Source organism: Antennarius striatus, chromosome 23 (genome assembly GCF_040054535.1).
Source record: "Antennarius striatus isolate MH-2024 chromosome 23, ASM4005453v1, whole genome shotgun sequence".
NCBI classification, from domain to species: Eukaryota; Metazoa; Chordata; class Actinopteri; order Lophiiformes; family Antennariidae; genus Antennarius; species Antennarius striatus.
This window is the reverse complement of record NC_090798.1, coordinates 12997950-13024718: the sequence shown is the minus strand read 5'-3', so window position 1 is coordinate 13024718 and position 26769 is coordinate 12997950. Positions and strand designations below refer to the sequence as shown.

Here is a 26769-nt window from a genome sequence, read left to right as displayed (position 1 = left end):
TACAATAACTGCCAAAAAAATCTGATTTTTGAAAAAAAAAAGATCTAATGGAGCCTTCAAAAAAAACAGGTAACATAAACCTTTGTTTAGTCTGTTTTTCTCATGAAAAATTCAGATGCATTTTGCAATTTCTACTAGTCATCATAATTAGGTGCCAGAAAGAACATCAAATCAGGTCAAAGAAGTCGAGCCCAAAACACCTCAGACGGGTGTGGGACTCAAACCCAATGGGACTCAAACCCAGTGGGACACAAACCCAATGGGACTCAAACCCATTGGTTCTTTATGGTTCAGGAAACCATAAGGAACCAATGGGAACCAGCCTCCTTACCCACTGAGCTACTCAGATTGAACACTTCTGTGAAGAGGCGGGGAAACTCATTTCAGCAGTGCCTCCTCTTTCAGCCCTTCCACTAGGAGGCGCTGTTGCTCAGCAACATTACCAGCTGGAACTGATCAGTATTGATTAGTAAAGGTTCTTTCAGTCAAAATCAGAAACAAACAAAAGCGATTTCCAGGCAGATCCATGTGTATTTTTCCCAATTTTATTCTGCAGATTTCTGAATTTCAACCAATTTCAACACGTTGGACTACGAGAGAACAGAACACAACGGGTAAGTAGAACATTTTTTACTTTGTGTGTCTTTATAATTTTATATAAATCAGCTTCTGTCTGTTTTAGGTGTAAAAACTAGAACTTTAAGTTGTTGAATCTGAACACTTGTCCACTTCGTCCTGTCTGAGAAATAAAGGAAGAGTCCAAACGTGTCTCCGTTGATTAGTTTCTTTAATTGCTTCATATTAGTAACAAGTACAGAGTAATCATAGCGCAGAAGAAGAAGAGTTCACTGTTACACTTCAAATGAAGACTGTCCAACATTCAGTTCAACCTAAGCTACAGCAGCGGCGTGTACAGTAAGTAGAGAAGCATGCATCAGATACATGTATGACAGGCGTGTGCTTTACATGACACCTCTATGGAGAGGGTGGGTCATGTGACCACGGCCTCAGCAGAAGAGTTGTGGCACAGCTAACGGTGGAATCAGCCTGATCGACGGTCGGTCGGTTTCTGCAGCAGATCTTCAGGCTGGTCACATGACGTGTCAGCTGGTTAGTCGACCAGGAAACATGTGAAAAGGGTCCAAATAGATCACGATGACATGTTGGTGGGGGGTGGCGTTGGTGGTCCAGGAAGGGTTCAGTGCAGAAACATGTTTTATGGATCAGTGCTACCGAGGTTCACGTTTGAACAACATTTCTTAATCCTAATCTGGTAGTTTGGCGGGTCAGACTCATCACAGCTACATCTTTGGTGGGTTCTACTTTTTTGCTGAAAAGTATTTTTTTACATTCAGTGAACAAAAAGGTTCTGTGTTTTAAACCTGAGGAGACACCCACACCTTCTGGTCTTCTGGGCTCTTCCCCCCCAAAGGAAACGTCCACCAACAGCTGGAGCTGTAGGAGCGTCGCTGCCGGATCCTGTGCGGGTAAGGCAACGAGAGAAGCACCGCGTGAACGACAGGCTGTCGGGCCTGCTCTTCATCAGGTGAGAACGTTACATCACCATCATCACCAGTTCGATCAGACACAAGTTCAAAAGCCCAGAACCCGTAAAACTTCTCCTCCTCCATCAGTCAGATGACGATGGCTCCAAACGCCCCTTCTGCACATACATTCAGGATATCTGATAAACAGACATGTTCTGCACACGCGTGATGACCGTGGGCCTCTGACATCCTCTACTTCCTGTCCTGTCTCCAGCCGGTTCTCTAATAAAGGCAGAAAAGGTAAACACAACTGAACTTCCTCCCAGGAAGGAGCTTCTATGTCCAGAAAACTACTGGAACCGGTTCTCTTTATTTGAATTAAACGAGACCAAAAAGTGCTGCAGCATTTTGTTCAAATTCAACAGTTCTGATCATCAATTGGTCCATCCAAAAGTAGGCGTGGCCTGATGTCCATCTGACACAACTGGACCTTCCAAAAAGCAGTTGGCGTCTGTTCCGCATCGGCTTACAATTAATTTCTCAATGATCTATCGTTTTTCAGGAGGAGCGTCTAAACACACACTCATGCTGCACCCTGTCGGACAAACTGTACAACACACTCCTAACACTGGTTACAGCTGCTACAACACGGAATGCCTCAGCCTATGAAACATGAGTCCAAACTCTGCAACCTGTAAATACACCTATTCTAGCAGACAGGTGGGGCTACCACAAACCGGCGACCCCCACAGACATCCAAGCAGATAGATGTCTGCAGACACAATTTGTAATACACGCAGTCTATCAAACCAACAGCAACCATCACACGGATGTCATGTTTTAACTACATACGTTCCGGTACAGACAGGTTAGTATAAAAACAGAGTGTCATCAGTAAAGCCTCTCATTAAGACTCCTGAGGCCCCCGCACCGCCCCCCAGCACCGCCCCGATGTCACCACGCTAACCGCTGCAGTCCAGACCTCTGGGGTCATGAAGGAAACACCCATCTATTGGTAGAGAAGAGCTAACTCGCTAGGAAGCACAATCTATCTACAGGAAGTTCAACTAACTGATAAGAAAAGTCAGGTACAAAGAGTATAAAGAGTGAGTGTGTGTGAACACACACACGTTTCAGAGGAGAGTATCTGAAGCTTAATAAACCGTTAATCCTAAAAACACACAACTGCTCACAGTGATATGTACAACAGAGAGATCCTAAAGCTAACGATGCTAACTACACGGCTAAAGCAGAGCTTTTTGTTCTATTGGGGGCCACTCTGAAGTCCACCAATGACGAAAGAGGGAATTGCTGGTATAACATGTGATTGGTTGATTAGATGTAGCCAATCACCTGGCAGCACGAAACCCCGCCTCTTTTCTCACTTCAAACCAGTTAGCGATTTTTTTTTTTTAAATCAAAAGCTGGAAAGAATCTGGATGCATTTGCAGATTCTCGTCCAGAAATATGAATATTTTACTAAATGTTTCAAGTTGAGCGTCGCAGGAATGGAATTCAAGGTCTTTACATCGGATTATAACAAATCATTTTTGGAACGAGGAATTCATTCATGCAAGTTACGTGTAAGACATTCATATTAATTTTTTCCTGCTAACTGCTCATCTAACACAGGTCAGATGTTGTAAGATCTCCTTCAGTTCATTGTCTCTTTGTCTTGATGGATTCATGCTGGTCCCACCAGCGACCTGCTCCACTAGAATCTAACACATTCAAAAGAACCACCACAGAGGGAAGAGAACTTCTTCTGGTGCTTAAGTTAAGACGATAATGCAAAAAATATTAAAAGTCAAAGATGTTTCTTCAACTAGAATCCCACGCCAAGTAACAGAGTTTCTCCACATCCTGCTCTCCAGAAGTGCTGAAGGTCCTCATTTTGAAAGATCGTACCAGTGAAGAAGATCCCATCCAACAACGAGGTCCACTTATGTCAGATCTAACTGGTGCCTCCTCCTGACCAACAAGAACCTGCCCTGGAGATGCAGTGCATCTTGGGTAAACGTCACAGATGCACTGATGGGAATAACGCTGCAGGTGGTTCATGGATCGTTCCACCGCCTGCAGCCCGTCAGATGGATCTGATCTGCTGGTTCTGATCCACAGACATCAAAAGGTCTCCAGCATGATGTTGGTTTGATTCACCCACACTGATCACATGTTCCTCTGCACCGTTTAACAGGAACCTAGTTGTTGGACACGCCTTAAAGCAACCTTCGTGTAGGATGCTACATGATTAGCATCAGTTTGTTTGTCTCCTTCAATTTCTCAGTGGAACAATTTGATGGGAGGATCTCATCAGTTATTTGACCAATCAGCACTCTGGACAACCAATCTGTTTCCATCAGGCATTGTCATTAAAGGCTAGTTAAAGAAACGCTTTTTTTTTCTTCATATTAAGCTAATATCTACACTACAAAATCACAGGTTGTAAGTAGTCGGAAATGTTACCCACAGTAACTGCAGTTCTATGAGTGCCTCACCCACTAACGGACTTGTCTACCAGTAAGGCCCACTGGGGGACAACCAGTACCAGTGGGGTCAACATGTAGGAAACTTCAATCATCTTAAAAATTGTCACAACGCTGTAAATGAAATGAGAATAATTCAAAACAAACATCACATTTTGTAGGAATATGAGGAATTAAAGTTCGTCCACATGTTGTAACTCCAGTTCTATGGGGATGTGCTCTCCCTTTAACCTGACACTTCCCTACAAGCTGCTTTACTCAATAATGATCTGACCATTTACACATTTCACCACAACATTTCACAAGAGGTTACACAATCAACTGCTACTAGCATGAAACACAAAATCAGGAGGATATAGTTTGATATTCACAACGACAGACGCTTCAAGTTAGGGATTCTCAGGTGTCATCTGTGATGTCATGACCCCCACTGGCCTAAGTCATGATGGACGACACGCCTGGCGTTCAGAAATGAAGCCTAAACATCCAAAACACGACGCAGCTGTGCGTCCTATTGGATGACTAACCAGTCAAATCCCCCACTGAAACCAGTTTGAGAAGCCAACTGGAGCAAAAGGACCAGCGATACGGCTCCTGGCCACCAGGGGGCCATCCACACATACAGACGGTGTCTCCTGACTCATGTGAGTGATCCAGTGACCTGTAAATGGTGACAGGATCTTATGTGTGATTCATGTATGATGTCGTGTGTGATGTCATGTGTGATGTCATGTGTGATGTCATGTGTGATGTCATGAGGGGGAACAGAGCCGTAGTATTCTATTCAAAGTGAAACCACGTTAAACGTGGACGTGTATGGCAGGACTCATCAGCACTGTTAGTGACGTTTGGACGCTAAACAATAAAAAACAACATGAACACACATTTGGCAAACTTGGTGAAATGGCGGCGTGTTTACAGCTGGAACTAAAACACGCGTGTGATCGCGTTCAACAGATTCCAAATCCGTCCTCTGCTGCACAGAACACAACGACTAGAACACGCTCCACAACAGACAGCCCATTGTGTCGCGTGTGTGTGTGTGTGTGTGTGTGTGTGTGTGTGTGTGTGTGTGTGTGTGTGTGTGTGTGTGCGCGTACATGTGTGTGTGGGTGTAGGTTTGGGGTTGGGGGGTATTTGTGATGTGTGTTACACAGCGTTCTCTTCGGTGGGCGGCTCTGCGTTGGCTCGCTCCAACAGAGTCTGTTGGGCTGCAAAGACAAAAACACAAAGAATAAATAACGAACTAAACAAAGAAGTTTCTGAAAACTTTCCCAAAGCCAGGGCTCTGGAAAAAACGTCCAATCAGATCTTGCATAAAGCCGTGATGTCATCATTATGTCATGAATAGTTCCACTGACTGTCACATTTAGTTTTATTATTTTACTCTTATTGTTATTTTCCCCATTAATTCAACTCAATTCAGATTTATTTGTACAAAACCAGACGACAATCCGTTATTTCCAGGTAGAGTAGGGAAAGACCGGCCGACCAACACTGGTGTTTTGCAGCTTTTCTCTTCTTTGTAGTCGTAGGTTCAAAGGAGAGGAAAGAAACTTTCCAAAGACCGGTACCGGTCAACGGCTCAGGGACTACTGAGTTATTAAACCCAGCTTGTCCAACACGAGCAAACACTTTGGCAACTGAGGCAAAGAAAAACTTTAAGACACCTGGAGAAGAAGCCAAGACTCGTAGTGTGCAGCCACCACCATCATCATCATCATCATCATCATTATTATTGCTGCTGGCCGTAAAGCGTCTTTTCTCCAACAGCTGCAGCTCAGACGGTTTACCTTGAGGTTCTGTCGCCAGCACAGAGTCAGGGTTCTCAGCCTTCACCATGTCAGCGTTCAGGCTCTCTGTGGAACACCATACAGGGGGTCAGCGTCAACACACACCACAAACTACAACCGCTGGAGTTGAGCTCATACCTCCACCAGCAGACCAACCGAACGCACCCCTGGAACCATACTTTAAGGCTCAGGTCTAAGATTAAGGTTTTCATTTGGAACTGATCTAGTTTTTGGAACTGAACCAGTCCTGGGGTGAAACTGAAGGTAAGCTAACTATGCTAGCTTGTTATGTGATGAAGCACGAGTCTTACGTTGTATACTGAAGCACAACTTCTTCTTCTGGTACGAGATGTAGCTGGTGACTGCTCCCATCAGCGCCATGGCAACCGCACTAACGATCCCAGCGATGGTGCCCACCTCTGCTGTTGTCTCTGGAGACAGATGGTCAGACGTCCGGTCACACGGAGGCTCTGATGAAAACACGCTTCAGACAAGACACACTCACCGCTATTGTCGTCGTACTGGTTGATGTGGTCTCTGTCGCCGGGACCACTGGGACGTCCACCTGTCAAACCACACAAGGTAGCGTCAGTCTCTCTGAGGACGAGCCGATCCATGGACGCTCAGGGTGAGGACGTTACCTTTGCCTTTGTCGGGTTTGTAGGTGTCGTCTTTACCCACGTCAATCAGATCGCTGTCGGAGAACCCACCTGAGGAGGACACGGAGAAGATCAGCTGCCTGCAGAGGAAGCACCTCCTGAAGACGGACATGAAGGGTGTCACATGACCACCAGACATGACAAGACATTTACTCATCAATGACATTCATTGATTAAAGGTAATAACACAATAAAACATCCACACAACAGGTTGTGACAAAACAGTCATGAAGTTTAAAGTTGTGGTTCTTCAACAACTTCACTGATTGGTGTCAACTTCTGTTTATTCTGAATCTGATGGAGCAACACATCTGAAAAACCATATTATAGACCATAATATCACCTCTACAGACCATAATATCACCTCTACAGACCATAATATCATGTCTACAGACCATAATATCCCCTCTACAGTCTCCATTGAGGTCCCCTACGGGTTTAGAACATCTAGAAACATCCCGACGTGTTTGTCAGGTCCTGCTTGTTCCAGATGTGGACACCAGCTTCAGAGTCTGGTCTTGGACTGGTCCCAGGTCCAGACCTGCCCCCCATTGGTCAGGTGTGGGGCTTCAGACGGTTGATTAGCTAAATTTCCCTTAAAAACCTCAGCAGTGAAAAGAAAAGTGATGACATGAATAATAAGTTTTTCCAAAGGCGTTGCAGACCTCAGATTCAGAATGAGACGATATTCAGAGAACAGAGTCCAGGAGGGTTTGTTCTTAGTTAGCTGAAGTGATTCATAGAAGCTGAGCACGAGACCAGTTCTATGGATGAAGAGGGAATGAAACAGAACATGTTCTACTGAACATGGGTTCTAACGGAACCTTCAGACGAACACGTGAAGCAGGTGGCGGTTTACCTCAGTGAGTAGAGGACTCCACCTCTGTCTGGACTCTGACCTCAGAGGACAACCTGACGTCTGGTGCTGCTTCTAACTGATGCTATCAAACGGTAGCGACATGTTGCTGCTAACACCTGGCTCTGGTTCCCTCTTATCAAGAAGCCACTAACTAAACGATCATCTACTTCACACATAATGACCAGAGGTGAAACCCTTTCAGGGCTCCAATAAAACAAGATGTGTTCCCAGGAATGAAACATTTCCCACAATCCCACAGCAGTCTCTAACCCACCTCCCTGACCCTTGTTCTTATCTTTGCCACCAATGTCATTGTTGGGGTCCAAGGCATCAGCCAGGTTAAAGTCACCGCCAGCTGTAGAGGTCAAAAGGTCAGTGAAAAAGGTTATTCCAGGAGATTAGAAAGTAAAAGTGTACAATGAGAGGTCATAAAGGAAAAACAACAGAAACAACAACGGAAAAAACGTGTTTCCTTAAATGTGACTACATCCTGTTTGTTGTGACGTGGTAGTTTTGCCTTTCGTACTTTTCTGCATGAATATCGTTGCCAACATTGTGCATTATCAGAGCTGCTGCTGTTAACAGGTCGACAGACCTGAGGAACACCCACTGTTGGAGGGGCCTCAGGGCTGTTTCACTGTGTGAACCTGGACTGTTTCACTGTGTGAACCTGGACTGTTTCACTGTGTGAACCTGGACTGTTTCACTGTGTGAACCTGGACTGTTTCACTGTGTGAACCTGGACTGTTTCACTGTGTGAACCTGGACTGTTTCACTGTGTGAACCTGGGATGTTTCACTGTGTGAACCTGGACTGTTTCACTGCGTGAACCTGGACTGTTTCACTGCGTGAACCTGGACTGTTTCACTGCGTGAACCTGGACTGTTTCACTGCGTGAACCTGGACTGTTTCACTGCGTGAACCTGGACTGTTTCACTGTGTGAACCTGGACTGTTTCACTGTGTGAACCTGGACTGTTTCACTGCGTGAACCTGGACTGTTTCACTGTGTGAACCTGGACTGTTTCACTGTAGTGTTGCCTGCTGGTTGCTGGTTTTTAGCTCATTGGAAGAATGTTAGTTAGGTTAGAAAAACATTGACTACGTTTTCTGCTACCAGCTGTAAGTAGGATCAATCTATATACTGTATATATACAGTATATATATATATATATATATATATATATATATATGTATATGTATATGTAGATGTATATGAACAATAAATCAAAACAGAATAAATATAAAGGGAGTAAATTATAGTAAATCCATGCATTTAGTCTGAGTTAACTGACTTTCCACTGACACAGCGCCCCCCTCAGGACAGAACGGTTGGACATTGGTTCCTTCTGTTCTCCCTCCACATCAGTTGTTCTGTCCTGTATCTATGGAGGCTACCAATTGGTGCCTCTATGGAGGCCCCCGCTGGACCCCAGCAGAGGTCTGCATGTGTTCCTGTCTGGGTTAGTTTGTGACGTTTGACGGTTGTGATAATAAAGGTTGTAACGCATGTGTTATAATAAATGTTCTTGTACAAACAGGTCCAGTGATGGATGTGTGATTAACCCTCAGGGGGTCAGGGGGGTGTGGTGTCTCACCTGGCTTGGGTTTGGGCTTCACTGGGGCTTTGGTGGGGCCTTTAGGCACAACCCTGGGTGGAGCTCTGGTGGGGGTCCCATCAGGTTTGAAGAAGTCGTCCAGGTCAAGCTCTGGAGAGAACATGGACATCATGTTTATATCTTATCAGTCGATCAATGGATTGATCGATCTACCTGACAGTCTTACCTCCTCCTGCTCCTCCTCCTCCTCTTGCAGGAGTTTTTGGTTTTGGAGAAGGAGTCACTGTTGTCAGGAGGAAAGAGAATCCTGTTAGTTTGACAGAACCTTCTAGAAAAACGACTCAACGATTGTCTGTAGAGTTGGGCTGCTGGACATGGACGTGTCCCCCCCCAGAAGGTGACCTGGTGTTGGACGTACATTACATTGATGTGTTGTGGTGTCCTTACCGTCTCCACCCAGAGCGTCGTCCAGGAGGAGGTCTTGAGCCAAGACTGTCAGAGGACAGGAGGACAGTGGTTACACAACAACACGGTAAGGACACGCTCACGTGTGACGTCATGTAAGCGTGTGTCAGAAGAGAGACAGAGTGTCCCGACATGAAGGTGTCAGACCGACGCTGATGGACCCCCCCCAATGTTTGCTGTGGGGACAGAGATCACGGAGAGCCACCGCAAAGACAAACACACTGACTGACACTCAGTGTGTGTGTGTGTGTGGGGGGGGGGCAGTCAGTGACTGATGGTCACATGATCACTGGTCTGTCCAGAGCTGCTGACGCCCCGCCCATTAACAGGGTGGTACCTGGTATCTGGGCGTGGTCTGTCCTACCGGTAAGGAGCACAGCGCTAAGAGGTCAGGGGCAACACGGTGAAACAGTCCAGATTGATTGATTGATTGATTGATTGATTGATTGATTGATTGATTGATGGGCACCCTTGGAGAGCGGGTTTCGTGTCTCGTCCTGTGCACCCCGTTGTGTCTCACACACAATGCTAACGCTAACTGACACTACCATGTTAGCCTGTTAGCATCTGCATCAGGTGTTCTCCTCTGGACGGACACCTGCTCCGCACCCTGACCAGGTTCCGTCCACCAGGAGGCTCCTCCTGCTGCAGCTGGTCCAACATGGCCCCCCGGGGGGGACCCATCAGGGTTCTGCCCTGCAGCCTGAGGGCGGGGCCTGAGGTCTGATGGAACATCTGCCAGAGGAGAAGACCAGACCCGGCCGACCACCCCGTCCTGACATCAGCACCGTTTGCCCCTGAAGACCTCATGGAGGTCCTGGTGGAGCTCCTGGTGGTGCTGATGAGGAGGCTCCACCAGGGCGGAGCAGCATCCACGTTTCACCGCGGCTGCGCTGCCAGCGGGGGGGGGGGGGTGAGCATCACGTCCGACGGGATTCGAGCCGACCGCGGATAACGGGGACCGGCCGGGGCATCTGCTGACGTCAGCGTCATAATCTAGCCGGTCGCCCCGGGCCGGGGGCCGGTCGCCCCTGGCCGGGGGCCGGTCGCCCCGGGCCGGGGGCCGGTCCTCGGCCTCCGCCACAAAAGGCGGAGCGGGTGCACGCGCCGGGGGCGTGCGGGGCGGGACAAAGCGGGGGGGGGTCCGTTACCTTCCAGCGGCACCAGCAGCACCAGCAGCACACACACCGCGGGACGGCCAGCCATCGGTCCGGTCACTGGGGGGGTCGGGATGAAGCAGCGGGTCGAACGCTCCGGTCTGCGCGACGCGTCTCAGCCGCAGTCAAGGCGGTCACTGTGGCGCAGACTGGCCCGCCCACCGCGGGGTACTTCCGGCCACGCCTTTCAAAATAAAGGGGGGCGTCCACAGAAATTACTTCAAAATAAAGTGAGCAAGATGACCCCCCCAAAAAAAAACAACAAAACGACTGTATATAAAAGTTGATGACAAACTGATCCCTTCCAATCATGTAAACTGTGTTTCTATGGAAACCACAAGAAATACACACTGTCTGCTGTGTCCAATCAGAATCATCGGTATCAGAGGATTTATTGATCCGAGGGGGAAGTCACCTTTAGTTCAGGTGAACTGTTCCAGGAAGAAACAGGAAATTCAGAATAACAGCCGTGAGTAGGAGAATAAATGGGAGAAACTAACAGTATGGACAGCTTTAGGGTCCATTTCCCTCTGATGGATGGATGGATGGATGGATGGATGGATGGATGGAATGACGTCACCCCCCATATTCAGTTACCCCCTCCCCTTGTTTTTCTTTCCCATCTCTTTCATCCATCCCCCTGACTGGTGATCTGACCCAGTCCAGAACCTGACCCACCCATGTCAGTGGGTGGAGGCGTGGGTTTCGTCCGTCAGTCCGGGAGGAGTTTTCCTCCTCGGCTGAGGAAACACACTCAGTGGTCCTTCAGACTGTCTGCTGGGGGAGAACACTGAGGAGCAGGGACATGGGGGACAGACCAGGGACCAGGTAAGACCAGCGTCCAGCTGGCTCATGTGTGTGACAGGTTAGTGAAGGTGTGTGTGACAGGTTAGTGAAGGTGTGTGTGACAGGTTAGTGAATGTGTGTGACAGGTTAGTGAAGGTGTGTGTGACAGGTTAGTGAAGGTGTGTGTGACAGGTTAGTGAAGGGGTGTGTGACAGGTTAGTGAAGGGGTGTGTGACAGGTTAGTGAAGGTGTGTGTGACAGGTTAGTGAAGGTGTGTGTGTGACAGGTTGGGGTAAACCACCTCCATCCAACATCTCTGGGACTCGTTCCCCTGATGGAGGGGTAACGATGGGGACTGGTGGCGGTGGGTAAAGGGCTCGTTTAGCGAGAGAGTGCTGACTCAGCAGCTCCATACATGGTAATGTTATTACCAGGAGAGGATGGAGGTGTCAGGATGTCGCTCACATGACACGTCCTGTGGCAGATGGACAGTATCCGTGGAAACCAGGATGTTCATGTTGATCTTCTCAGAATGGAGCAGGCAGCACATTCCTGGAGTCACATGACGCTGTTCTAAAAAGTGCAGCGTGAGCATAAATGTGGTGAAGCTAACAACAGCTCAGACCACCAGGTCCTCTCTGGTTGGACTGGAACAGTCCAGTGGTCACCAAGTAATTCCTGGAGTTAGCAATGACATCGTCCACATTTTCCTCCACCCCATGAGCACCGACCCAAATGTGACGACCAGAAAACAGTTAGATTTTAAATCAACTAAAAAAGTAAATGTTTATTATAAGAGATGCCCTGGTCATGCATGAAGATCCAGTAAAGTCCTTCATGTTCCTATTGAATCCACCCACAGTGGGTAGAACCACACGCTGACTGCATGTCCTCTCTTTTCAGAGTCCTCAAGAAGTCCAGCCCCAACGGCAAGGTGTGTGTGTGTGTGTGTGTGTGTGTGTGTGTGTGTGTGTGTGTGTGTGTGTGTGTGTGTGTGTGTGTGTGTGTGTGTGTGTGTGTGTGTGTGTGTGTGCTAATCTCTCACTTCTTTTTTTTTGTAGCTCACAGTTTATCTTGGGAAGCGAGACTTTGTCGATCAATTAGCCCACGTGGATCCAGTAGGTGAGGCTAAATACACACACACACACACACACACACACACACACACACACACACACACACACACACACACACACACACACACACACACACACACACCTCCAATCTAGTAGGGGTCCTGGAGCCATTCAATGGTAGAGAATGGTTATAAAAGTTATGAACCCTAACCCTGACAGACACACAGGGATTAGAACCTGACCCACTGAACCCACTTCATTCATGATTTCATTGAATGACTGATGAGAGATCAAAATAAATAATTCATTAATATTTGAGATGTCCAATCTGTTTGTTCTGTTGTCCAGATGGAGTTCTCCATGTAGATCCAGAGTACCTGAAGGACAGAAAAGGTAAGAGAGCGTGCAGCTTGGTGGAAACAGGTCATCTGTTCAGTTGGAGGTTGACAGCCGACTTTCTTGACTTGTCTTTTTCCATCCTTAGTTTTCGTGACTCTGACCTGTGCGTTCCGTTACGGTCGGGAGGACCTGGATGTCCTGGGTCTCACCTTCCAGAAGAATTTGTATGTTGTCACCGTTCAGGCCGTCCCTCCTCTGCAGAAAGAACAGAAGCCTCTGAGCCCCCTGCAGGAGAAGCTGCTGAAGAAGCTGGGGCAGCATGCCTACCCCTTCAACTTCACTGTAAGACGTACCAAACGTATGGCAGTGCTGGCGTGTGCTACACAGACATGTCTGTGGAAGTCAGGAAACAGAGACTCTATGTGTCTAACTGAAGGGACTCTTTGTGTCTCATGCTCCACCTCTACTTGTGTGTGTCAGATCCCCCCCAGGTTGCCTTGCTCAGTCACCCTCCAGCCAGGTCCAGGGGACCCTGGAAAGGCGTGTGGTGTGGACTATGAGCTTCAAGCATTCTGTGCCAAGAATGTGGAGGAGAAGATCCACCATAGGTTAGACACATGTAGACAACTGAGACTGCAAACGAGTACTCATATGGGTTTGACTTGCTGCCAGCCCCGCCCCCACACACACCAAAACAATTCTGAAAGTATAGGTGGTCCTCAAGATACGAACACCTGCGAATTCAAAATGTTTCATTGGCTGAAAAAATTGCGGACAAGACAGCAGTAGATGCCATGACCCGCCTTACCCAGACTCTCATTGGCTTGGTTGGTCTACCACATTTTTTAAAAAAATCCTGGATCCACCCAGTGACATCAAAAGCCTTAATGTCTAGTCACCTGCCTCTCCCAAAAGCCCCACATCTGCTCGTCCTCTTGATGTTGACTACCAGAACTCTCAGAGAGACTCCTCATTCTGTACAATCAACTGACATCATGCATTAGACCACAAGACCTGGGTCTCTCTGTCCTACATGTCCTCTCACTGTTAGCCATGTGGATACGTTGACATGCTACCTCCATGCATACATATGCAGTATGGTCATGGATGTGAACCTGCTGCGTCTGCAGGAACTCTGTGCTCTTGGTGATCAGGAAGGTCCAGTATGCTCCAGAGAAGCCGGGGCCACAGCCGATGGTGGAGACCAGTCGTTGCTTCCTGTTGTCCGACAGGTCTCTGCACCTTGAAGGCTCACTGGATAAGGAGGTAACACTCCTTTTCTGTGTTATCTGATGACTGGCCGCACACACTGCTAAGTGTCTGACTCCCTTCAGCTTTACTACCACGGTGAGCCCATTGGCGTCAATGTCCGGGTCACCAATAACTCCACCAAGACTGTGAAGAGGTTGAAGATATCTGGTAATGCTCCCTGTCTTGTCATATCCACACTCCCAAAGTCCAGCACCTCGTCTCCACTGCCAGACCTGGAGCTGACTGCTAACTGTCCCCTCTGTCACCTTCCAGTTCGTCAGTATGCAGATATCTGTCTGTTCTCCGTGGCCCAGTACAAGTGTCCAGTGGCCCAGTTTGAAGCTGAGTGAGTTCCTCCTCTGCCCAGTTGTCTTCCTGCACTAGCTTGAGGCTTGAGACGGTGTGGTCAGTGTCTGACATCAGCAGGAGGACAGTCTGAACATCTGCACTGGTGCAGATGTTTCAATAACACCGCTCCATTTACTGTATAGTGATACTGCAACTTATATTATTACTACGACTACTACTACTATTACTACTACTACTATTACTGCTACTACTACTATTACTATCATTACTATTACTACTACTACTATTACTGCTACTTCTACTATTACTACCATTACTATTACTACTACTACTATTACTACTACTGCTAGTACTACTAGTACTAGTGCTAGTGCTTGAACATCTCAGCAGTACACATCGATGAAGACTCCTCTCCCATCTTCTCAGGGACCAGGTCCCTCCTGGCTTCACCTTGTGCAGGGTCTACACTTTGACCCCAACAGTGGGCACCAACAAGGAGAAGCGAGGGCTGGCCCTGGATGGAAGGACCACACATGGGGACACCAACCTGGCCTCCAGCACCATGTAGGACCTGATCCACAGAAACACAAGGCTGTCGCACGGAGCTACACAAACACACCATCATGGTGAATCTGTCCTGTGTGCTGCAGAGTGAAGGAAGGGAGCAGCAAGGAGCTGATGGGCATCCTGGTGTCCTACAGGGTGAAAATCAAGCTGCTGGTGTCTCTAGGAGGGTAGGTGCAGGTCATACTAGTAAAACTACATATCCAATAATTTGATTGTGGGTAATGTAGGCTTTAGTCTAACAATATAACAGACAGTTTTGAATCACTGGAGTCACTCTAACTAGTGTGTGTGTGTGTGTGTGTGTGTGTGTGTGTGTGTGTGTGTGTGTGTGTGTGTGTGTGTGTGTGTGTGTGTGTGTGTGTGTGTGTGTGTGTGTGTGTGTGTGTGTGTGTGTGTGTTTGTAGGGACGTAGCAGTGGAACTTCCTTTTGTCCTGATGCATCCCAAGCCTCCAGACCAGTCTGGAACCCAACCACAGTCAAGTATGACACACACACACACACACACACACACACACACACACACACACACACACACACACAGAGTGTAATTTAATAATTTAATCACTGCATTGGTTCTTGTTTCCAGATGATCCAGAGGGTGACACTCTTGTCGATACAAGCATCATAGAGTTTGACAAGAGGTGAGTGTGTGTGTGTGTGTGTGTGTGTGTGTGTGTGTGTGTGTGTGTGTGTGTGTGTGTGTGTGTGTGTGTGTGTGTGTGTGTGTGTGTGTGTGTGTGGCTAAATAACACTAATGCTGGTTGAATGAATAGAACGTTGTTCTTCTATGAATGACTGCTGCAACACAGACCCTGAGCAGCCTGGTGAAACCTTCATGCCTTCTTTGTTGTGTTGTTTGTTGTGTTGTGTTGTTTGTTGTGTTGTTTGTTGTGTTGTGTGTTGTGTTGTTTATTGTGTTGTTTCTTGTTGTGTTGTTTAGCTGAAAGCTGATGTCCTTCTCTTTTCAGTACTCCTTCTCAGGTTGATGACTTTGTGTTCGAAGACTTTTCTCGGACGCAGCAGACAAGGACGGAGGGTGACGGGGATAAGGAGGGAGTCTTCTATTAGCTCTTCCTCCTCCTCCTCCTCCTCCTCCTCCTCCTCCAGGTAACTCAACCCCAGAACCAAAGAAGAAGATCAACAGTCTCCTGGACTTATGTGCTGTCATTATGTTATGAGATGTGTTTCATGTTTTCCAAAGTTTCTGTGAGTCGTGTTTTACTGTTTTCTTTCTGCTGACAGTGATATGAAATACACCACGCTGACCCAGCTTTTAGGACTGTAGGACAATAAAAAATGTATTTCTGTGTTTTTTTACATACAAATGTTTCAAAGCTGACCTGAAAATGTAGTAATGAGCTGATTGAGGTCCACAGAATGGTAAATATCAATAAAATATTAAATGTAACCACACTGATCACTTATTGAGAATGTCTTGTTAACTCCAGAAGGTCCAGACAAAGAACTGGGCTTCACTCACACAGACCCAACGGTTGTAGTTCCAGGAGTGTTGATCCAGTCAGTGTGAGTGTTTTTGTGAGCTGTAGCAGCTGTGAGACACCTGATGGTGCTCCATCCACCTGGTCCAGCCCCACCTGTGGCCTGTACACCTGTACTGTAATCTACTGAAGGTGTTCTACTGGGTGTACTCTACTGAACAAACCAGTCCAGACTTGTGTGTTGACTTTATTGGAAACTTTGGATTGTTGACTTCCATCCAGAACACTTTCTTCTGTCAGAGGGAAACCATCTCTGCAGTTACAATCATTTCAGAAAGGTTTTTCTTGTCTTCTACAAACAGGAACACTGAATATGAACACAATACAACAAATATCTGGCGTTGGGCTTTAACCAGTGAGTCAGTTTTCAGGAGAAAAGGCGTTCGGTGGAGCATGAGCTGTGCAGACTGGTGATCTGTGTTCACGTCTGCTGCTGCTGCTCCAGCATCACCTCACAGGTTCGTCCCAGGTCCCCCAGTTTGACCTTGGTGTACTCGGCTCTGTTCAGGGCCATCTGACAGTCCTTTCTGGCTGAATAAGTGGAGCCTTCATGAGGTTGACCAGTCGCTACCTGAGAAGAGAAAGGGGTCATTGGTCTGAGACGATCACCTCAGGTAGGTCAGCTCACGCTGCCGTAGGTCTGACCTGGGTGAGGTAGCGGATCTGGCCACTCAGCTCATTCTCCACTCGGTTGACAGAACTCTGGAACTGGACCAGCTGTCTGTCCAGGAGGCTGGCGTTGTGTTTGTCTTTGGACAGTTCCAGAACTATATTTCCTGCAGACGAAAGCCGACAGGAGCAGTTCGATGACAACGAGAAGAATCGAGACACAACAACTGGATTTTGAGTCAATTCAACATTCATGTTTGACTTTTACTGTATTTATTAAACTTCTAACTGGATGGACTGAAGACGAGAATCTTCACACAAATATGAATTAAACAAAATTTAACTAAACAAACTCCCTGATGTTTCCATGAGACAAAAAACTATCAGTCGTACGCGTTGTGTAAAAAGGATAATGACAGTAATAACAGGAGTCCCAACAGGCGGACGAGTGGAGAAAAGTCTTCTCACCGGCGCACTGCAGGACCATCGCAATCTCCTTCTCCACGTCCTCCAGGGCTCTGAGCCGCTCGTTCGCCATGAGACAGGACAGCTACAGTCAGACAGGAAACAGTCAGACAGGACAGCTACAGTCAGACAGGAAACAGTCAGACAGGACAGCTACAGTCAGACAGGAAACAGTCAGACAGGAGACAGTCAGACAGGAGACAGTCAGACAGGAGACAGTCAGACAGGACACAGTCAGACAGGAGACAGTCAGACAGGAGACAGTCAGACAGGAGACAGTCAGACAGGAGACAGTCAGACAGGAGACAGTCAGACAGGACAGCTACAGTCAGACAGGAAACAGTCAGACAGGACAGCTACAGTCAGACAGGAAACAGTCAGACAGGACAGCTACAGTCAGACAGGAGACAGTCAGACAGGAGACAGTCAGACAGGAGACAGTCAGACAGGAGACAATCAGACAGGAGACAGTCAGACAGGAGACAGTCAGACAGTCAGACAGGAGACAGTCAGACAGTCAGACAGGAGACAGTCAGACAGGAGACGGTCGGACAGACAGACGGTCGGACAGACAGACAGACAGTCGGACAGACAGACAGTCGGACAGACAGACAGTCGGACAGACAGACAGTCGGACAGACAGACAGTCGGACAGACAGACAGTCGGACAGACAGACAGTCGGACAGACAGACGGTCGGACAGACCTACCGTCAGGTCGCTCCAGCCGGTTCTCCGTTCCTCAGACCCCCGGGGGCTCCGGACACACCAGGCCGGAGGAGGCGGGTCTGTTCCGGGTCGAATCTCTTCTCCGCTCCGCGAGGCCGCGAGACTGGACCCACAGCAACAAAGGGCTTCCGGTTCCGTCCCCTCGTCGCAGACTGATGACGTAGCTGCCGTTGTCTCTGAGGCAAGATGGCGACGTCGTCCTGGCTGCGTGGCCCGTCCGGCCTGCGGCTGACGGAGGGGCTGCTGTCGGTGCTGAAGGAGCAGCGGCCGGAGTTCCTCCCGGGGCTGCTGGGCAGCTACCGGCAGCACGGGGCGGTGTCCGCGCAGGTAGCGTTAGCTCCAGGCTAGCGGCTGTTAGCCGGGGGGGGGGGTGGGGGGGTCCGGTCCGGTCGGGTCTCACGGGGTCTCTGTTATGTCTGCAGGGCGCGAGCGCTGTCGGGGGTCTCGTGGGTTTCAGCAACACCAAACTGGGCTCGAGCAAAACCAGGTGTGTGTGTGTGTGTGTGTGTGTCTGAGTGTGTGTGTGTGTGTGTGTGTGTGTGTGTGTGTCTGAGTGTGTGTGTGTGTGAGTGTGAGTGTGTGTGTGTGTGTCTGAGTGTGTGTGTGTGTGTGTGTGTGAGTGTGTGTGTGAGTGTGTGTGTGTGTGTGTGTGTGAGTGTGAGTGTGTGTGTGAGTGTGTGTGAGTGTGAGTGAGTGTGAGTGTGTGTGTGTGTGAGTGTGTGTGTGAGTGTGAGTGTGTGTGAGTGTGAGTGTGTGTGTGTGTGTGTGTGTGTGTGTCTGAGAGTGTGTGTGTGTGTGTGTGTGTGTGTGTCTGAGAGTGTGTGTGTGTGTGTGTGTGTGTGTGTCTGATTTGTCCTCCACACTCTGGAGGGGGGCTGTGTTCTGACGTCACACACGGTGACTGGATGATTGGCCGTCTGACGTGTCCCCCTGGGGGGTCGGGGTCCCCCTCCTGCAGGTTCGAGGGTCTGTGTCTCCTGTCCATGCTGGTGAAGGACAGCTCCAGCGACCTGTTCCAGCAGCACTGTCTGTCCTGGCTGCGCTCGCTGCAGCAGGTCATCCAGGTGGGTCTCACACACACACACACACACACACACACACACACACACACACACACACACACACACACACACACCTGGCTGGCTGCGGACCCCCCCCACCCCCACCCTGTGTCTCCCTGCAGTCTCAGGCCCCGGCGCAGACCGTCCAGCTGGCGGTGGACGTCCTGAAGGACGTGCTGCAGTACTCGTCCCAGCTGGCAGAACTGTCCCGGGAGGTGGGGCTCAACGCCGTGCTGGGCGTCCTGACGTCCCTGCTGGGCCTGAAGCCAGAGGTGAGGTGGCCCCCCCGCCCGCTCAGGGGCCCCACGTTCACTCAGGGGCCCCCACACTGACCAGGTGTGCTGTCTTTCCAGTGTGAGCTGGCGGCCATGGGGGGGATGCTGGCCTGCATGACGTACTACCCCAGAGCCTGTGGGTCCCTGAAGGTGAGGCCCCGCCCTCCAGCTGTTGGTCACGGCGTTGTCATCGAGGTGATCAGTTACGTCGTCAAGGTGATCAATAATGTTGTCATGTGGTGTCTTCTCCAGGACAAACTGGGGGCCTTCTTCCTGTCCAAAATGGACAGCACCAACAAGAAGACGCAGGAGGTGTGAGACTTGGTCCTGGCCCCCGGGGGCACCGCTGGGTTGTGTTTGGATCTTCTGTTCATCTCGTTTCTGTTTCGTTGCTTCCCATCAGCTGGCCTGTCAGTGTTACGGGCGTCTGCCCTGCCTGGGGGGCCTGTTGGACAGGGGGGTGGGGGCCGGTAGAGCCGAAGGCTGGACCAATCACATCCACTGTCTGCTGGCCACGGCCAATGGGCAGCTGGCTCAGATGTACCACGACTCAGAAACAGGTAATGTTAGTGGAGTCACAACGCAGTGGTTGGAGGAGCCGTGTGACCATCGCTGCTCTCTATTGGTCGTGACAGATGGGGCGGTGCAGTACGAAGGGCCGGGGGTGGAGCTTTGCTTCCCTTGTCTCGACCAATCAGATCCCTTGATGCTGCTGCAGCTGCAGCACAGATACACAGCGGTGTGTCTGGCGCTGAAACACTCACTCAGGTAGGAAGGAGGTCCAGGAGCTGGTTCAGCTCTGGGTGTGAGAACAACAACACACACACACACACACACACACACACACACACACCTGGACTCATTCTGGTCCTTCTGGCTGACAGGGTGGATCCAGCCTCGGCCGTCCGTCTACCTGTCAGACCCGTCCTCAACCTGGTGTGTCGAGCCCTCGCCATTAGCGCTAAGAGTATTGTGAGTACACACACACACACACACACACACACTGTTCCGTGACTGAGATCGTATGTCAAACAACACGTAAAGAACGAGATCCGGTCTCACTGATGATGTATCCATCCGCCATGTCTGATTTTTGCTCATATGTCAAAGAACAATATGGACAAAGTGTCCATTCAATATTCATTATTATTGTCAAAATGTGTGTGTGTGTGTGTGTGTGTGTGTGTGTGTGTGTGTGTGTGTGTGTGTGTGTGTGTGTGCGCGTGTGTGTGTGTGTGCGTGTGTGTGTGTGTGTGTGTGTGTGTGTGTGTGTCAGAATCTAACAGGTGATGGAAGTGTGAAGTTGCTGCTCTTGCCTGCCGTACACACCATCACACTGGAAGTCTTATCAGCCCTCATCATAGCGTGAGCACACACACACACACACACACACACACACACACACACACACACACACTGTGTAGCAGTAGTGATGTGATGCTGGTGTTGGTGTTGGTGTGCACCAGTGTGCGTGGCGGTATGGTCCAGTTCACCTCGGTGCTCCAGAGGCTGTTCTCCCAGACTCTCTCCGCCTGGACGCCGCAGCCTGAGTCCAGCCTGGGGCAGCAGAGGGCGTACAGGTGCGTGACCACGCCCCGATGAGCCCGGTCCGGCTGTGGGAGACGTGTGGTGACCTCACGTTGGTGTGTCTGTCCTGTGCCCCCCCCCAGCTCGGTGCGGGTGTCGGTCTACAGGACCCTGGAGCTGTGGCTGCAGGTGGCCGGAGCGTCTGCCGGCGTCCTCCAGGGAAGCCCCGGCCATTCAGAGCTCCTGTTGAACCACCTGCTGGGCGACATCACACCTACAGCGGACTCCGTCAGGGTGAGTTCGGTTAGCCTCTAGCACGCTAAAGGCTAACTGAGCATCAGTCACGCCTCTTCATGCGTCCCGTCCTGCAGCTCAGGGTGGGGCCGTCAGCAGACGTGGTTCCTGGAGGAAAGCCGGGCCCTCGGCGGACAAAGTCGCTGGTCATAGCGGACACGGTGGGGCCGGCACACCAGAAGAAGGGGGACCTTCTGGCTAATCATGACACCTGCCTCGCAGCGCTCAGAGGTGAGGTCCTTCCTGTTGGAGTCCTTCTGGTTGTCCTCCTGAACGTGACGCAGTCGTGGTTTGTTCCTTTGTTCTTCAGCTCTGAGACAGATCATACAGACCAGTGGGACGCTGCTGAAGGACGACATACACAAGGTAGACGCCGGTTCACCATCTTCATCATCATCACTCCTCTGTCAGGTCATGTGTCCCATTCTGGGGACCGTCCACAAAGCCCCAAAGAAACACGTTGTGGGTTTGTTTTATGGTCCTGAGGTAACAGACCAGGTGTGTCTGCAGGACACTGATGTCATCACCCACCCAAGAACAAGACTGGTCTGTTAGATCAGCGGTCCCCAACCTTTTTCACGCCACGGACCGGTTTCATCTGAACAGTATTTTCACGGACCGGCCTCGATTTGCTCGATAATCGTTATTGACGCCAGGACACCTGAAGTGTGTTCCGGACGTCCGGTCGACTCTAGTTTGGTTTTGGTTTGGTCACTGTAGACAATCAATGTCTTGATCGAATCCAGAACACTGGTACAGGTGTGGGCCCTTCATTTTGGGGTAACGACTGGTAACCTGTCACCAGACCGATCCAGAGCCACAGACGCACGCACATAAGTCCCTTTCAAAATAAAACATCTTTAGACTGATAATCAATAAAAAAGAAAATTAAAATGTTCTGTGCCGCCCGGTATCTAATGGTCCACAGTCCGGTATGGGGTTGCGACCCGGTGGTTGGGGACCGGTCTGTTAGTGGACGAAAACAGTGGTTTATGTTGATGCCACCTGCTTGTCTTCATGGGTTGTTGTAAATAGTTCTCCCCCCGCAGCGTCTCCATGACCTGGTGCTGCCGCTGTGCGTACGCCTCCAGCAGCAGCAGCGCAGCAGCAGCATCTCCTGCGAGCCAGCAGGGGGCATCAGTGGGCAGTACAGCAGTGCCCTCACCCGCCGAGAGCTCTACAGGTAGGACCTTAATCCCCAGAGGAGGGGCTCGCATCTCATTACATTCAGTCAGGTAGCAGAGAGACACGCAGGTGAGATCTCGTATCTCCAGGTTCTGTTGTGTTCTATTTCACACTCGATCAGTCTGGACTTCCAAAAAGGTCATAAATGTACCTCAGACCCAGTACTGGATCACACCCAGACCTCGGTCTGACGAGGTGGTCTTGGTCCAGATCAGAAAGTAAAGCACTCTAAGACTGTTGGATTGTAAGTGTATGAACCCCCTCAGCGCTGAACATGTGACCCGACTCCCTCAACCTTTACCCTTCTTTCCTCTAAAAATGCTCCTCACTTCTAACGCCGCGCCAGAATCCAACCTTTTCCTTCAGAGCCTTTCATTTTCCTGTGGACTTGAGACCAAACATGAAGTTCCCACATGTATGTTGGAGCAACACGAGGAACGTAACACTGCTGCTGTGACTCACATGTGTGGGTTTGGGTTCCAGGTTGTTATTGGCTCTGGTTCTTGTCCCGTCACCCTGTTGGCCTCCACCTCTGACCTGCACCGTGTCCATCCTCAGTACCGGACGCACCGACCGGAACCTCAAGGTGACTGTTCTGTACAACCAAATCAGTGTGTAGCAGTTAGTCCTTTGTCCTCAGCTGAGATGTGGGTCTACCCAACATGACTCAGCTTCGGTCCCAGTCCTGATTTATGACTGACATCCGTGATTGGGCAGACTCCATTGAACGCAGCCGAAATTGGTACAAGACCCATACAAAACTAAATGTAACCATAGCAACAGTGTTTCATATGAAGTCTGTAATGAGACTGATGAGATGATAGAAGACAGAATATGACCCGCCTTCTTGTCTTCTCAGGTCTCCTCCTTCTGTGCTGAGGCTCTCACCGTCTGTAACTCCCTACTCCACCCTCGCGTTCCATCTATTGCCCACCCCTTACCGCCCCTCAGTCTAAAACCCTCTCCCACTGCCCCAGTCCTCCCCCCTTCCCACGGCCCAACCCCAGGACTAACTTTGCCAACCCTCCTTGGAGGCCCTGCCCCTGGTCCCCCCTTTCCCAGCCGACACTCCCTCGGCCTGGGCCCGACTTCCCTGCTGGGTTCTCTGGAGAATCACCTCTCACTGGTTCCGGGACTCCCAGGCCAGCCTCCTACCCCGGGTGAAATGATCCTGTCGCCACATGCCCACCACCAGCAGGACCCGGTTGGGATGGGCCCCCCAGAAGGGCAGCGACCCGTGTTCGTCCGCTACGACCGGGAGGAGGTGGAGGACGTTGAGATATCTCTGGCCAGCGACTCGGACGATAGCGTGGTCATTGTTCCTCCAGGGATGCTCAACATGGAGAACCAGCAGGAAGAGGCGGCGGCGGCGAACTCTCAGAACGTGGCGTCAGCTGGCTCAGGTGATGCCACCGCCACGCTGTTAGAAGGAGAGTCTGTTACCGTGGTATCCACCACGGCAACAACCACCACCGTAGACGGAGCCGCGCTCCCCAACGACCTAGCCACGTCTTCACCCCTACTCACCACCACCGCCATTCCGATCAACTCCTTCCCCCCTCCCAGTGCCTCTGTGGTCTCCCTGGTCCCACCTCTGAACTCCACCTCTCTTGCAGCTCCACCTAGTGGTATGGGGGAGTCACTGCCTGGAAGGCCTCAGCTCCAACAGATGCTGATGCAGCCCTCCACCCCGGGCCAGCCCGGCCCCATTAGCCTACCGCTGCAGATACACCAGCTGCAGAACCAGCTGAGCCAGCAAGGACGGCACCTCCACCAGCAACCGCCCCCCAGCAATGAGGACTCTGGTGTGATCAACATCAACAGCTCAGATGATGAGGAGGAGGAAGAAGAGGAGGACATGGAGGATGATGAGGAGCTGGATGAAGAGGAGGAAGAGGAGGGGATGGATGATGAGGAGGATGAGGAAGACGTGAGTGAGTTTGGTGATGAGGAGTTTTATGATAGAGAGGAGTATGAGGATTTTGATGAAGAAGAAGGGGAAGAGATGGATGAAGAGGAGGAAGAGGAGGACGGAGATATACCTCCACTGGAAGGAGACGAGGACAAGGCTGGAGAGGAAGGGATAGAGGAGGGAAAGATGCTCCAGGCTGCAGTGGATGAAGGAGGGATTGCTGGTTTCAGTGTGGAAGGAGAAGTAGAAGGAGGGATAGAGGAGATCCAGACCAACAGAGTGATGTTCAGAGAAGAACGGATCAAGGTGACGGAGGTGGAGAGCATTGGAGTCCTGGAGGAGGGGCGGGAGGGCGAAGGAGAGGAGGACGACAGTGAACGGATGGATGACCCCACCATGCCACAGATTCTGTGTGTCACTGGAGGTGCACTGGAGGAGAGGGAGGAGGCTGAGGAGGAGATAGAGGAGGCAGACGCAGGAGGGGATGGAGAAGCACTCCAGGAGGAGGCGAGCTCCTTTGAGCAAGGAGCCAATGAGACGGAGCCCAAAATGACCTCCAATGAATCGACAGCCGGTAGGCAACAGGTCAGTAGCACCGCTGGACCACATCATGCAGCAGATGAAGGTCAGTCACTGATGGAAGGTAGATACAGGATAGCTCTGTGAGGAGTTCCTCCAGCATCATGTGGTGATGTCTGTCCTGGGGGGTCAGGCGTTGTCAGTGAGTTGTAGGAACTAGGAAGCTGCTGGTCTGTGAAGAACAAGATGTGCTGGTTTGAAGTGATGTGATCCTGAGCATTTAGGGCATGTAGGACTCAAATGACTTGTTGTCAAGTCCCGTTCATTTATAAAGAACGTTTGAAAGTCAGAAGGAGTTGACGTAAAGATCAGGAAAGACATTAAAAGAAGAACAAGTAGGGTGTCATCTGCATATTAGGGAAAGGAAAAGTTCAACTTTTGCGAGATTAAGACACATAGAGAATAAGTTGACACTAGAATGGAATCCTGAGGGATCAATAAAGAGGACCAGCTGACAAAGGAACACCTTTGGCTCAGGTAGGAGGTCAACAGGTCATCTATTACAAAGCGAGGTGGACTCTGTCTGGTCACGGGCCCCAAAACAAGACCGAGGTCTCGAAAATGTAACTTTGATGTGTTGGATGGGCAAGTTGTGAGTTAACTGGGGGAAACAGTCCTGATAGAGGGTCAGAGTTGAAGTTCAAGTCTATGTAACGTAGATGAGTCATGGCTGGGGGGGGGGGGGTACCCCAGTTTCATAGGACAGGACCCACGTTGGTCAGAGCTGGCTGAGCAGAGAGGACCTCTGGTGGGTGTTTCTCCATCCTCCTCCATTCTCCCTGTTGGTTCTGCACAGGAGGAGGATGTCGGCGATCAGCGGTCATCAGGTGACCAGGAGCCGCCAGCAGCCGGTCAAGACGGAAGCGTCGGACCTGCAGATCCTGAACCCTCAACAGACCAGAGTCCAAAGAGCCAGCAGGAGATGGTCGTCCAGGAGGACGACAAAAGAAAGACGGAGCAGCAGGCCGAGGAAGAAACCAGCAGACAGAGCGATGAAGAGGAGGGGAAGGGGGTGAAGAGGAAGAGGGAGGCGTTTGTGGAAGAGGAGGCGGGGCAAGGCACTGAGAAGAAAAAGGTGAGAGTTCAGAAGGATGTCCTGAAGAAGACTCACGGAGGTCAGCGGGTGGTCTTCATCACCCAGCTGTAGCTCGTCTCGTCACCACTGTGAGGTTTCTGCCACCAGTGTGTGTGTGTGTGTGTGTGTGTGTGTGTGTGTGTGTGTGTGTGTGTGTGTGTGTGTGTGTGTGTGTGTGTGTGTGAGAAACAGAGAGCCCTCTGATTGGTCGTCCCACCAGACGAGCGTTGACCTGTGTTCTCTGTCCGTCTCCAGATGGACGACGATGCCATGGCCTCCATGTTGGCTGATTTTGTTGCCTGCCCTCCGGATGATGAAGATGGTGCTTCTGGATCCACCCCATCATAATCCTGTTCCAGTCTGAGCTGGTGTGGTTCCAGTCCTCTACTGGGATGTAGACATTTCACTATGTCCTCAAGCTTCTTCTTTCTTTCTTCAAACATGAACATCACAGAATCTAGAGTGTGGAAGGTGGGGCTAAAACGTCCTTCTGAATGTGAAGGCGGGGTTTGGATGTGACTGGAGGCGGGGTTTGGATGCGTCTAGAACTATTCAACGCGGCTGCGAAGGAGGTGGCGGTCCGTCGCCTACAGTGATGTGACGCTACGGTTTCCTAGTGTAGAATCTGGTCGTTTCCATGGGTTTCAACGTTTTGTTCAGGAGTTAAATGTTTTGTCATCAGTGTCTCACGCTTTGTTATAAAACAGTAAAATATTCACACCGTGTCGTCCGGCGTCATCAGTCTCTGAGGTGGTAACAGTGGGAGCG

The 26769-nt window shown here is 50.2% G+C and overlaps 4 protein-coding genes across 6 annotated transcripts; 2 read left to right on the top strand and 2 right to left on the bottom strand.

Annotated features, from left to right (window-relative positions):
* Positions 1-773: 773 nt before the first annotated feature.
* cd99l2 (CD99 molecule-like 2) lies at positions 774-10634 on the bottom strand. Of its 2 annotated transcripts, XM_068308363.1 has the most exons (10): positions 10459-10633; positions 9290-9334; positions 9069-9125; positions 8882-8992; positions 7559-7639; positions 6408-6476; positions 6272-6331; positions 6078-6197; positions 5767-5832; positions 774-5184 (listed from the first exon to the last, which is right to left on the bottom strand). In XM_068308363.1, the coding sequence occupies exons 1-10, from the start codon at positions 10511-10513 to the stop codon at positions 5123-5125; spliced, it is 726 nt and encodes a 241-aa protein (XP_068164464.1). In that variant the 5' UTR covers positions 10514-10633; the 3' UTR covers positions 774-5122. The 2 variants fall into 2 exon arrangements, with proteins under 2 accessions (XP_068164464.1, XP_068164465.1); XM_068308364.1 differs by lacking the exon at positions 7559-7639 and having other exon boundaries at positions 10459-10634.
* A 491-nt stretch (positions 10635-11125) lies between these two features.
* LOC137590836 (arrestin red cell-like) lies at positions 11126-16201 on the top strand. The gene is made up of 14 exons (XM_068308634.1): positions 11126-11292; positions 12154-12184; positions 12312-12372; positions 12675-12719; positions 12811-13007; positions 13146-13273; positions 13796-13931; positions 14000-14084; positions 14190-14262; positions 14652-14789; positions 14876-14959; positions 15197-15273; positions 15380-15434; positions 15762-16201. Exons 1-14 carry the CDS (start codon positions 11270-11272, stop codon positions 15859-15861), a joined length of 1233 nt encoding a protein of 410 aa, XP_068164735.1. The 5' UTR covers positions 11126-11269; the 3' UTR covers positions 15862-16201.
* A 265-nt stretch (positions 16202-16466) lies between these two features.
* On the bottom strand, positions 16467-18211 carry med11 (mediator complex subunit 11). Of its 2 annotated transcripts, none has more exons than XM_068308639.1 (4): positions 18072-18211; positions 17370-17451; positions 16938-17068; positions 16467-16863 (listed from the first exon to the last, which is right to left on the bottom strand). In XM_068308639.1, the coding sequence occupies exons 2-4, from the start codon at positions 17437-17439 to the stop codon at positions 16714-16716; spliced, it is 351 nt and encodes a 116-aa protein (XP_068164740.1). In that variant the 5' UTR covers positions 17440-17451; positions 18072-18211; the 3' UTR covers positions 16467-16713. The 2 variants fall into 2 exon arrangements, with proteins under 2 accessions (XP_068164740.1, XP_068164741.1); XM_068308640.1 differs by having other exon boundaries at positions 18076-18209.
* On the top strand, positions 18177-26719 carry pelp1 (proline, glutamate and leucine rich protein 1). Its single transcript, XM_068308633.1, has 19 exons — positions 18177-18420; positions 18516-18580; positions 19052-19157; positions 19277-19426; positions 19508-19579; positions 19682-19741; positions 19833-19989; positions 20065-20197; positions 20314-20401; positions 20706-20794; positions 20896-21009; positions 21100-21250; positions 21328-21481; positions 21561-21616; positions 22300-22433; positions 22919-23021; positions 23295-24932; positions 25723-26001; positions 26257-26719. Exons 1-19 carry the CDS (start codon positions 18280-18282, stop codon positions 26347-26349), a joined length of 3783 nt encoding a protein of 1260 aa, XP_068164734.1. The 5' UTR covers positions 18177-18279; the 3' UTR covers positions 26350-26719.
* The last annotated feature ends 50 nt before the right edge of the window (positions 26720-26769 follow it).

What these genes read in the sequence shown, in the direction of transcription:
- cd99l2 (XM_068308363.1), bottom strand. Translation starts at nt 10,513, where the DNA reads ATGGCTGGCCGTCCCGCGGTGTGTGTGCTGCTGGTGCTGCTGGTGCCG. An exon ending in CCAGTACGACGACAATAGCG is followed by an intron (nt 6,198 to 6,271) that starts GTGAGTGTGTCT and finishes ATCTGTCTCCAG; the next exon opens with AGACAACAGCAGAGGTGGGC. An exon ending in GCTGGCGACAGAACCTCAAG is followed by an intron (nt 5,185 to 5,766) that starts GTAAACCGTCTG and finishes TTGTCTTTGCAG; the next exon opens with CCCAACAGACTCTGTTGGAG.
- LOC137590836 (XM_068308634.1), top strand. Translation starts at nt 11,270, where the DNA reads ATGGGGGACAGACCAGGGACCAG. An exon ending in GGGGACAGACCAGGGACCAG is followed by an intron (nt 11,293 to 12,153) that starts GTAAGACCAGCG and finishes CTCTCTTTTCAG; the next exon opens with AGTCCTCAAGAAGTCCAGCC. An exon ending in GTACCTGAAGGACAGAAAAG is followed by an intron (nt 12,720 to 12,810) that starts GTAAGAGAGCGT and finishes TTCCATCCTTAG; the next exon opens with TTTTCGTGACTCTGACCTGT.
- med11 (XM_068308639.1), bottom strand. Translation starts at nt 17,439, where the DNA reads ATGGCGAACGAGCGGCTCAGAGCCCTGGAGGACGTGGAGAAGGAGATT. An exon ending in GATGGTCCTGCAGTGCGCCG is followed by an intron (nt 17,069 to 17,369) that starts GTGAGAAGACTT and finishes TTTCGTCTGCAG; the next exon opens with GAAATATAGTTCTGGAACTG. An exon ending in AGATCCGCTACCTCACCCAG is followed by an intron (nt 16,864 to 16,937) that starts GTCAGACCTACG and finishes TTCTCTTCTCAG; the next exon opens with GTAGCGACTGGTCAACCTCA.
- pelp1 (XM_068308633.1), top strand. Translation starts at nt 18,280, where the DNA reads ATGGCGACGTCGTCCTGGCTGCGTGGCCCGTCCGGCCTGCGGCTGACG. An exon ending in CCAACAAGAAGACGCAGGAG is followed by an intron (nt 19,742 to 19,832) that starts GTGTGAGACTTG and finishes GCTTCCCATCAG; the next exon opens with CTGGCCTGTCAGTGTTACGG. An exon ending in GCACCGACCGGAACCTCAAG is followed by an intron (nt 23,022 to 23,294) that starts GTGACTGTTCTG and finishes TTGTCTTCTCAG; the next exon opens with GTCTCCTCCTTCTGTGCTGA.